This window comes from Diabrotica virgifera, chromosome 6 (assembly GCF_917563875.1).
Source record: "Diabrotica virgifera virgifera chromosome 6, PGI_DIABVI_V3a".
NCBI lineage: Eukaryota > Metazoa > Arthropoda > Insecta > Coleoptera > Chrysomelidae > Diabrotica > Diabrotica virgifera.
Genome location: NC_065448.1, coordinates 112,330,796 through 112,340,233, shown reverse-complemented (window position 1 = coordinate 112,340,233; position 9,438 = coordinate 112,330,796). Strand labels below are relative to the sequence as shown.

The 9,438-nt window shown below is 30.7% G+C and overlaps 1 protein-coding gene across 1 annotated transcript; it reads left to right on the top strand.

Moving 5' to 3' along the window:
• The first annotated feature begins 254 nt into the window (after positions 1-254).
• LOC126886153 (uncharacterized) lies at positions 255-7,359 on the top strand. The gene is made up of 2 exons (XM_050653003.1): positions 255-473; positions 6,691-7,359. Exons 1-2 carry the CDS (start codon positions 255-257, stop codon positions 7,357-7,359), a joined length of 888 nt encoding a protein of 295 aa, XP_050508960.1.
• Positions 7,360-9,438: the final 2,079 nt, after the last annotated feature.

Below are 9,438 nucleotides of genomic sequence, written 5' to 3'. Positions count from 1 at the left end.
TGTTTCTAAAAGCAACTCTAAAAGCACGTATCCACTCTGTTCACGCACCTCTTGCACTCCGCGGTCCCTTCAATTGATCCGGTGAATACAGCATGCGCTCCTCAACAAATAAACCGCCACATATTTAAGCGCCGAGGAGAAGCGCCGCTCCAAGAGCTCTGCTCCTGGATCGCGGACGTATCCACTGTGTGGACCAGTTGCAGGGAGCGCAGAGCGGATAAGGTGCTCGAACATAGTAGATACGTGCCTTCAAAATGCAGATGTATAAGGAAAGATTACCAGGAGATAGTTTACCTCCAGAACCTGTTATTAACCGGCGAGGAACGTGGATTAAGGCCGTAATATTCTACGCAGAACATTTCGAAGCCATTAAAGAACTAATTTTTGATTTATATGATGATTCGCAATGTGTTGTGCAAAGTAAAGAGTTGTTAAAAAGTGCAAGTGTCGCTAAAGATCTTGTTTTTATTAAGGTTAATTTCAAATTTATACCGGACAAAACATCTTGGACATAAGGAACAAATTGGATATTACTGTAAAAAAAGAATGAAGTAATTAAATACTTAACCCGCCATTACACGCGCTATGAGGGAATCCCTCACCATATTTGTTTATAACCAATAAAATTGTGTAAACTAATACGACAACCTTAAGCACCCAGGAATGCCTTTAGCATGGTTCATGAGAGGGTATGAAAAAGTTATAGAATATTTCAGGCGGTCAGTGTGCTCTGTGATAGTTGAAAGAAGAGATATCACTCTTCAAGTGAGGGAATTCCTCACTGCGCGTGCAATCACAGTGAAATCACGTTTCTATTATCTCAAAGAAACTTTGCAGGTTTTTATTTAATATTTAGGTAGGTTTAATTAAAATATTATTGTTTGAATTAGGTTAGGAACAGTGGCACACCGAGGGGGAGGTTTGGGGGTTAAAATCCCACCCAGAGCATATAGAAATATATATAAAAGAAAATAGGGAAATGTAACTTGTCTTTGACAAATAATACAAAAAACTTTCGGTGCCCAAGCAAACCCCCCTCCCTCCAGAGGAAAATTCTAGGTGCGCCACTGGTTAAGAACCCATTTTTAAATTGACCTATTCTAATTGCGAAATAAGCCACAATTTAACTTGAAAAATTGATTTTATTGACGTTTCGAATTCCACCTCGGACGTCGTTATCAAAATACAAAATATTAATAGTTAATTACATAAATGCCACAAAGAAATAGCTTCAGAAGAGTTGTTAATTTTAATTTGTATTTTTAGTAACATGAATTAGCGTAAAGAACGTTAATTTCTTCAGTGGCCTGCTGAAATTGAAAATTAAGAAAACTTGCTTTTGATTTATATCATTTTTACTTTTGTTTTGTTAAATTAATAAAAAAATTGGTTTACGAGACTTTCTATAATATGTGAGTACAAACCATTTTATATTTATACATGTTGACATTCATTCTTCGTCGAAATAAGTCGAATTTATGTAGGTGAGGGCGACGCTCATACGCGTGGCAACCACGTCACAATAGAAGACGCGTGTAACGGCGGGTTAACTGCAGTAAAAAATATTATGAAGATAAAGAATCCAACGAAGTTATATCTTGGCCTATTACTTTATTACATCAGTTGATGTCAGACCTTGTAAGAACCTTCTCTTTGTATGGTTGAAGCGAAGATCGGTGGAATATGCGCATTTTATCAATAAAATTCGATATTTTTAAGATATTCCAGAAGCCGCTACAGATAAAATGTTTTAACAACCTATTAATCATTCAGAATTACTCGACGGATATTAGTACAGTTAAAATAATTAAGACGATAACCGGACAATGATGATTTAATGAGTAAAATTTAAAGTTTTTTTACTTTAATGACAAAAAAAGCAAGCCCATTAGCAGAACCCAATTAAAAATTATTTTGCACATCATATTTGAAACATTATTTGGTTGAAAAATCTCATTTTTGTTAGCAAAAAAAATATATTCATTTGTTTGGACTAAATTACACTTGTGTTTATCTTAAAAAGGATTTGTTACTATCAACATTCACACAGTGTTGCCAAACTGAATTTTGTTATTTTGGGTGTAAATTTTTTCCATGGATCTCCGAGGGTACAATACAAACATATTTTTACTGATAGAAAACAAACCTTCTTGGTTGAAAAATTTGACAAATATTTTGTAGTAGATGCCTTTTGTACCATTTCAGGTTAGAAAATTGTTTACTTTTATTTCTCTGTGTGTTTTCAAAAATTTGAAATAAAAAATTTTTTTAGATCACACTTAGTGTGTATTTTCTTCATTTTATTATAATAGTAAATTAAAAAATACTGCATACCAGTATGCATATTTGGTCAAAAACGCATATTTTAAAGGCAAACAATGCATATAATATATTCGCATACTTTTTCTGCATTAAATACATATATTCCACCCTGTAAATTATTGATCAGAAACTCTGCATAACTTAAATTTCTTTAAGTAGGTATGAGTTCATGAGTTTTGGTTTCGATTACGGAAGATTTTATTTTAAGAATTGTTACTTAAAATTTCATTGAAAAAAAACTTATAAATGCAGCAAAGCAAAAAAAAGTTTTATAATATTATTGGGCTGGTTGAAATATTTCAAATATTGTTAGCGGCTAAGTAATACTGACTTGTGTGGAATTCTCATCGAAACCAACATAATATCAACCAGAAGTAAAAATTTAACCACGCAACGCAATTTAAAATCACCATAAATTTTCATTAATATTATTAGACAAAACAGACTTGGAAAATAATAGAAATGGTTAAACAGCCATTGAGATTATTAAGAATAATAAAATCGTGTGACTATAAGTATAGCTTGCTGAACTATTAAAAATACTACACCTAACCTGTAAGTGTACGTACGTGCTCTCAAATACAGGGTGTCCCGAAAAGATTGGTCATAAATTATACCACAAATTCTGGGGTCAAAAATAGGTTGATTCAACCTAACTTACCTATATACAATAGTGCACCCAAAAAAAGTTACAGCCGTTTGAAGTTACAAAATGAAAATCGATATTTTTTCATATATCGAAAACTCTCAGAGATTTTTTATTGAAAATAGACATGTGGCATTCTTACGAAAGCAGCATCTTAAAAAAAAGTTAAAGTGAAATTTAAGCAACCCATAAAGATTTTATGGGGGTTTTGTTTCCTTAAACCCCCCCAAACTTTTGTGTACGTTCCAATTAAATTATTATTGTGGCACCATTAGTTAAACACAATGTTTTTAAAACTTTTTTGTCTCCCAGTAATTTTTCTATAAGCCAGTGTTTATCGAGACATTTTGAATATTAGTCGAATCCACCATATATTTGTATAAATATGGTTAAGTACGATTATGGAGACCTGTTGATAATCTGAAAATTTATTTATAATTTACATTTTTATGTCTATTTTGAAAAAGAAGCCACATCTCGATAAAAGGTGACTTATCAAAAAAAGACTAAGAGGCAAAAAAGTTTTAAAAACACTGGGTTTAACTAATGGTACCACAACAATAGTTTAATTGGAACGTACACAAACATTTGGGGGGTTTATAGGAACAAAACCCCATACAATTTTTATGTAAATATATTAAAAAAGAAGCCGCACCTCGATAAAAACTCGCTTACCAAAAAAATACTAGGAGGCAAAAAAGTTTTAAAAATGTTGTGTTTAACTAATGGTACCACAATAATGAATTAATTAGAACGTAGACAAAAGTTTGGGGGGGGTATAAGGGAACAAAACCCCCATAAAATTTTTCTGGTGTGGACAAATCCCACTATAATTTTGTTTTAAGATGTTCTTGCCATAAGAATGATACATGCCCATTTTCAATAAAAAATCTCTAATAATTTTCGATATATTGAAAGAAATCGATTTTCATTTTCTAACTTCAAAGGGCTGTAACTTTTTTTATGAACATATTTTTACTAAGTTAAGTTAGGTTCAATCGAACTCTTTTTGATTCCAGAATGTGTGGTATAATTTATGACCAATCTTTTCGGGACACCCTGTATATGTGTCAGTAGTGTTGCCAGGTCCGATTTGTTTTTAATCGGTACATAAGCAAAAACAAATCGGGATTTAGGGTTGTAGATCGGGACAAATAAACAACAATAGCCCAGTAAATGACCGTTTTGGAGTGAAATTTTCAGAGTCAACTCAGAATTGCATGAAAATCTGGTTTTACAGTTACCCCTTCTCGGTAGTAAAAAAACGCGCGTTTAAAGTAAGTTTCAAAATGGATCAACTGACTAACTCTAAAAAACTTTTGTTCTATATAATTTTTAGCAAAAGTTTTTAGAAAAAAATATTCTTAGCAAAAATGTAGCTTTTAAAAAAGCAAAAAAAATTGTATGTTCAGAAAGTCTATAAAACCAGTAAAAGAAAAGTTGTAGCTCATCAAAAACACGTTCTTATTCGTCAAATTCCAAATCGATTTTTGAATTTGAAATAACCAAAAAATTAAGCAATTTTCTGGCAAAACCGATTAAAAAAATCTTTAATTTTGTTTTATATAAAAGTCTCTAGCATTAAAACTAAGCGAGTTACGCTTAAAATAAAGTTGACCCCTTTTTTTGGTAAAAAAAAATCGTGAATATCCCCCCTATTTAGCACCGTAAATAATATTAATCGTTACCGCTTCACCATTTACTTCATGTGTATTATTTATACGATCTGTAAGGTTTACCGGTAGGGAGTGCTTAGTTTTGAAAAAAATGGGTTTAATAGTAAAAAAAAATTCCTAAAATAATGGAAAATGCCCTTTTTCAAAATATCTTAAACAGTATTAGGAATACTAAAAATCTCAAGGAGTAAAAAGTAGATAGGTTTTGCTTTTATAAATATGTTAAATTCATTGTGTTTTTCTGTAAGACAAAAATTGGTTAAAATATGGCTGTTCATGTTCATATTTTGCATACACTCGTGATTAGTGACTCGTTCAGGCCCTTTCAGTCACGTAAAAATATATGACTGTAAAGTAAATTATTGTTTGTAAAGCGGTAACGATTAATTTAATTTGGGGTGCTAAGTAGGGGAAGATTTTCACGATTTTTTTTACCAAAAAAAGGAGTCAACTTGATTTTGAGCATAACTCGCTTAGTTTTGATGCTAGAAACTTTTTTAAAACATAAAAATAAAGCTTTATTAAAAAAGTTTTAATTGGTTTTTCCCGAAAAGTGCTTCATTGCTTGGTTATTTCACGTTGAAATATTTGATTTGGAATTTGACGAATAAGAACGTATTTTTCAGGAGCTAGTGCTTTTGCTGTGACTACAGGGTGTCCCGGAAAATAGTGCGTTCCTTTACGGTATGGATAGAATACACAATTTAGAACAAAAAAGTCCTATACCATTTTTTTCTAAAGTTAACCGTTTCCAACAAAAAGATTACATTGGTTTCCATATACCTGAATTTTAATCTTCAGAAAATTAAATAATCTGGCAACATGTTACGCACTGGTAAATAAGAACTCGTTTGTGTCTTACAGTATTTAAAATATTCCAACCTAATACTTACTATTTTTGTTTACTTTAATTTTTTTTAAATGTAGTTGAAATATGGCATAATTTTAAACGAATTATACTTACATATTTTAAGATGAAAACACATGTTTTAACTGAACCACCACTTTTGCGAACACATGAATTCATAGAGTAACATGCACTCATACGACGAGAAATTCCAGCAAAACATTTTGAAAGAATTTTAGTAGGTATCATGCCTCTCCATTTATTGATCTGCCATAAATAAACAACGTAATATCATAATATTACTCATGAACACACGATTCAAAAACATTTTCGGCGTTGACACTAAACAGGATTCTTCCAAATTATCTGTTTACTAAACATGGGACTATTTACGTTTAGATTTTTGTACTTCACAGAGTTGCCAGATTTGAATTTGTGTTCCAAAATGTTTTATAGTTTTTTGGTCAAACGGTTGAATTTAGAAAAAAATGTTATAAGAGTTTTTTGTTCTACATGGTGCCTTCTACCTATACCTTTAAGAAACGCACTATTTTCCGGGACACCCTGTATAGACTTTACGAGTTAACCATTTTTTTCATTTTTTTTATATTATGCTACATTTTTGCTAAGAATATTATTTTTTCCGATCAAATACTTACTTTTTGAGTTATTTGTGAAAATCTTCTGAAAAAGTGATTTTTTTTGTCGAAAGATAAACATTTTCAATCGTAAATAACTCGAACAGTATTGACTAAGTTAAAATTTTATAGAATTAAAATTGCTTAGAATTAGTCAATTTATCTATCTCTGGACTTATTTTAAACGCGCCGTTTTTCACCCCCCAACTAGGGGTGACTGTCGCCCCCCCGAGTAAAAGCAACCAACGGCACAAGCCGTCCAAATTTTCATGCAATTCGGAGTTGATCCTGAAAATTACACGGTATCGCCGTATTTACCGTTCATTTACTGGACTACAAGGTGATTCTATAATCTGTATTTAATCCTACATAATAATAATAATCAGACGAAATTACAAAAAAAATCGTAGATTAAGTAAATTATTTATCTTTTATTAAAATTATATTTTTTATACCTCCGCAACCTCCGCAAGGTCGAATTGGGTTGGTAGCTTTGCGCTCTGTCAGCGTTCGATTATTTGCAACAACAATACACTGTTATACACAGATATATTTATACAGAGTGATACAAACCACATAAGGACGAGCGACTGGGACGAAATCAAAAATTTAATAAAAAATTTGACGTCGGAATTGCGCAAAGATTTGAAAGAAATTAAAACTGATTTACAAGAATATAAAGAAACACTGAAAATTTTCAGAGAAGAAAATGTAGAATTAAAGAAAGAAATTAACGAACTGAAAATAAAAGTTGAAAATTTGGAAAAATTGGAAGAAAAAGTCGAAAACTTCGAAAAATACAAGAAGAAAAATAATATAATTATAAGTGGATTTAAAATACGCGACAATGAAGAAGAAGCGCAAGAAGAAATAGAAAAATTGGTCAAAAACAAGTTACAAGTTGTTACAAAAGCGAAAAAATTGACAAAAATAAACGAAACAATGTGCGTACTAAAACTGAACAATCGAGAAAAAGCAGACGTAATGAAAAATAAACACAAACTAAGACATGTCAAAGGCCAAAAAATATTTATACGCCATGATTTAATAGAACAAGAGAACAAAATCCAGAAAAGCCTACAAGAAATAGCAAAAGATAAAAGAAACCAGAACAAAAAGGTAGTAATTGGGTACCAGAAATTAATTATAAATGGCGAAAAATTTATATGGAATAAAAAGAAAAATACGATTGAAAGTACGAAGACTCTTAATGATAATTCAAAAAACTAGTGGAACAACATATACAGGACGGGAACATGGAGACGACCAGCATAAGAAAAGGAAAACGAAATATGATAAAAGGAAGAGCGAGCACATGGAAAATTGGAACATGGAATATTCGAAGTATTTACGGAAAAGAACATGATTTAATAGAGGAATTTGAAAAAGCACAACTAGATATACTAACAGTATCGGAAACAAAGAAAAAAGGCAAAGGCGAAATTAAACTTAATAAAGGTCATTTAATGATATATAGCGGAGTGGAGAACAAACAAAGAGCTGCAGCCGGAATAGGATGCATAATACATGAAAAGCTAATAAATAGTGTATACACATGGGAGGCAATTAACGAAATAATATTAAAAGTAGTAGTTTAGAGAAATAAGGAAAAAAATAGCCTGTTGGTGACACAACCCCCTCCAGGCCGAAATCAAATTTTTTGAGTAGTGTGGACATCTATAATAATAACGTATATGTTTCCTGCAGCCGATTTTGATGATATACATAGTTATAAACAAATGAAGATCAAAAAACGGTAAATTTTCGCTTTTTTCGTCTATTGCCAAAAGGCTAAGCATTTTAAACAAATTTGGAAGCAAGAAGCTCATAAACCATATAAAAAACTTCAATATGGCGTCAGCTGAATATGTCTATCCTTATTGGTTGCTTAGAAAACTGCAAAATAATTCATAAATTTTGAGTTTTTATAAATATTCATAACTTATGTAAAAATGAACTTAGAATCTTCTTATTACACGGAATGCTGGGACTTCTGGTGCTAAAATTATACACTAAATTTTATAACAATTGGTCAAATAGTTTAAAAGTTATTTAATTTGTTTATCCCAAAATAATTTTTTTTGCAACACTATAAGTCAGAAAATGATGAAGTTAAAGTAATACTTTGGATAGTTTATGAAAGAAGAAGATTAATACTAATAACATAATTAAAAAAAATGACAAAAAATAATTCTAAGTATCGCAAAATTATTTTGCAAGAACATGTCGATTTTTTGCTTATAAACAATTAGAATAACTTTTTAACCATTGCCCGTAGAAAAATTATTGTTTCACATTTAGAAAGATTGAATTTTTATACAAATTTAAAAAAGAAAAAATTGTCCTAGGATAATTAGGGACGAAGTTGCCGCCCCCCCTTTTTTAATTCACAGTAGCTTTCTTTATAACAATTACGAAATCAAATCAGTCACATTGGAAAGAACATACTTCAGAGTTTTAATGTACCAAATATAAAAAATATATACTTTCAAACAAATCGTCCACAAAGCTTCAAAATATGACCCTTAAAATCGGCCGGCCTCGAAACTTGGGAGATCGATGAGAAGGGGGAAGGAACTGTTAGCTGTATATCTTGGTCTAGCCTATGAATTTCGCCGTTACTTTTTTTAATTTGTATGTACTTTTTGCGTACAGTACGAGTATGCATTATTTAAATAAATTAATTGTTATATACACCATCAAATTTGTTTAAACAATTTTTTTTTCAATTTTTTTTTAATAATATTTGAAGTAACTTTAATCACAAAACATACATATTTATGAATAATATAATAATGCATAGTTTTTTATTAAACTTACTAATGATCTAAAGTATGAAAAAACAAATTATCCCATTCAATTATTTCTAAAAATAGTATTGGTCTATGGAAATCAGAAAATCTCAAATAAACTAGGTTTTATTTTCTTAGTAAACCTGCTATTAGATGAATGAAAAACTTAAGTTACAGAACCACCAAACAAGAGATAAACGTAATTGATTGGTGTTGGAAATTAAGCTAAGAACCGTTAGTGCTGATCCGATCAACAGATTTTTATATCAGATATTTTATTAAAATAAACTATCTGCTCTTGCAAAACTGGTTGCACCGAGTACTTGTTAGTACAGAGATATAAATAGTTTACGGACTTCGATTATCAAAACCTCAATCTTTCTCTATTATCTATTTTGGAGTTTCTTTTTTTAATATGTATGTACTCTTTGCGTACGTTACGGATATGTTTTTTGTTAATAAAGTGGTTATTTAATTAACTATGTAAATTGTGTAAACAATTTTTGGAAATTCTTTT